Source organism: Erigeron canadensis, chromosome 5, assembly GCF_010389155.1.
Source record: "Erigeron canadensis isolate Cc75 chromosome 5, C_canadensis_v1, whole genome shotgun sequence".
NCBI lineage: Eukaryota > Viridiplantae > Streptophyta > Magnoliopsida > Asterales > Asteraceae > Erigeron > Erigeron canadensis.
The window spans coordinates 22,878,943-22,881,166 of NC_057765.1; the positions used below are offsets into that span (position 1 = coordinate 22,878,943).

The 2,224-nt window shown below is 37.6% G+C and overlaps 1 protein-coding gene across 1 annotated transcript; it reads left to right on the forward strand.

Moving 5' to 3' along the window:
• The first annotated feature begins 1,514 nt into the window (after positions 1–1,514).
• LOC122601352 (secreted RxLR effector protein 161-like) lies at positions 1,515–2,024 on the forward strand. Its single transcript, XM_043774118.1, has one exon. It carries the CDS (start codon positions 1,515–1,517, stop codon positions 2,022–2,024), a length of 510 nt encoding a protein of 169 aa, XP_043630053.1.
• The last annotated feature ends 200 nt before the right edge of the window (positions 2,025–2,224 follow it).

Genomic DNA, 2,224 nt, shown 5'->3' on the forward strand with positions numbered 1-2,224 from the left:
ATACCTAATCAATCGCCTTCCAACAAAAATCCTGAAAATGAAAACACCGTTAGACACATTGATTACAAACCTCTTACACTTCAACTTCGGGTGTTTGGATATACTGATTTTGTTCATATTCCTAAAACATACCTAGATAAACTAGACCTGTGTGCTGAAAAATGTGTCTTTATAGGATATGGCATCAATCAAAAGGAGTACAGATGTTATCATCCTAGCACTCGTCGGATCTTTACCACCATGAATTGTGACTTTCTGGAAACCAAATATTACTACTCTACCCAACACAATGGCCAGGGGGAGGAACAAGGTGACACACTGAGTTAGTTGAGACACACAAGTCACAGTATCACGGTGGCCACCAATCATGTACATTCAAGTGCCACTGAAAATACTGTCTCGAACTTGGTCTTAGATTACGAGGTAAGTAATTCTCAACCCAAGAATTCAATGGGTGAAAATTCAGATAATATCACTAATGAACATGTGGTAGAACCGGTTGATGAGAATAGAGAGGTACAAAAAAATGAAGAATCTGCTGATGAGAATAGACATGTACAAGAAAATGAAAAACATGAAGAAATACCAAGAAAATATGTACTTCCACAGAGGAGTTCCAACTAAACGATATTCTCCAGAAAAGACTAGCAGAGGCTCAAAATATCCTTGGCTAACATTGCCGAGGGAATTCATACTCAAGAAGCAAAAGCTTTCAATACAAGACTTTACTCAAAAGAAACTCCCTCAAATGTAGAACAAGCTTTAGAGTCAACAAACTGGAAGGAAGCTATGGAGAGTGAAATGAAGGCGTTAAGGAAAAATGAAACATGCGACAAGTGTGTCTTACCTCAAGGAAAGAAACCAGTAGGATGTCGGTGGATCTTTACAATCAAATATAAGCCAGATGGAGAAATTGAAAGATACAAAGCTCGGTTAGTTGCGAAAGGATATACTGAAACCTAGGGTCTTTATTACTCTAAAACCTTCTCTCCAGTTGCAAAAATCGATACCATAAGAGACTTATTTTCCATAGTTGCAAATCAGAGGTGGACACTTCACCAGTTTGATGTAAAAAATGCATTTCTTTATAGAAAATTAATAGAAGAAGTTCACATGGAAGCACCACCTGGTTTTGCCCACAATTTTAAATCAGGAGAAGTCTGTCGACTGAAGAAAGACTTGTATGGTCTGAAATAGTCACCTAGAGCGTGATTTGGAAGATTTACTCTAGCGATGAAGAAATATGGGTTCAGAAAAAGAAACTCAGATCATACTCTTTTCCTTAAACGTAACAATGATCGTGTAACATGTCTAATAATTTATGTTGATGACATGATCATTACAGAAAATGATGAAGATGAAATCAGGGAGCTAACCAAATGGCTGTATACAGAATTTGAAATGAAAAGTCTGGGAGAACTGAAATAATTTCTTGGAATTGAAGTAATGAGAACACAACAAGGAATCTTTATCTTCAGAGGAAATATATACTCGATTTCCTTGCAGAAACAGGGATGGTTGACTGTAAACCCTCGGAAACACCTATGATGATGAACCATAAGTTATTTATAGGAAACGGTGCCAAAAATGCTGACCAAAATAGGTATCAACGAATAGTGGGGAAACTAATATATCTCTCACATACTCAGCCTGATATAGTATATGCTGTGGGAGTAGTCAGTCAGTCTATGCATCAGCCTCAGGAAGCTCATATGAATGCTTTCTTAAGGATCCTTCGGTATTTTAAAGAAACATCAGGTCATGGAGTTCTGTTTGAACCCAATGAACATTTAAATATCCAGGTATATAGAGATGCAGATTGGGCTGGAGACAAAGAAAACATGCGGTCAACATCAGGATATTTTTCCCCAGTAGGCGGAAACCTTGTGACATGGAGAAGTAAAAAGCAGAAGGTAGTGTCACTTTCAAGTGCTGAAGCTGAATTTAGGGGTAAAGCCAGAGGATTAGCAGAAGCACTCTGGATCAGGAAACTCATATATGAAGTGGGGTTTGCACCAAAATAAAGTACTCAGATCATGTGTGATAATGAACCAGCAATCCAGATATCAGAAAATCCTGTGCAACATGATCGTACAAAACATGTTGAAGTTGATAGACACTTTATCAAAGAAAAACCGGAACAAATCTCCTTCATAAATATCTAGGCAAGTTGAATATCGGTGATCCCACTATTCAACTTGAGGGGGAATGTTAAATAGGAAAA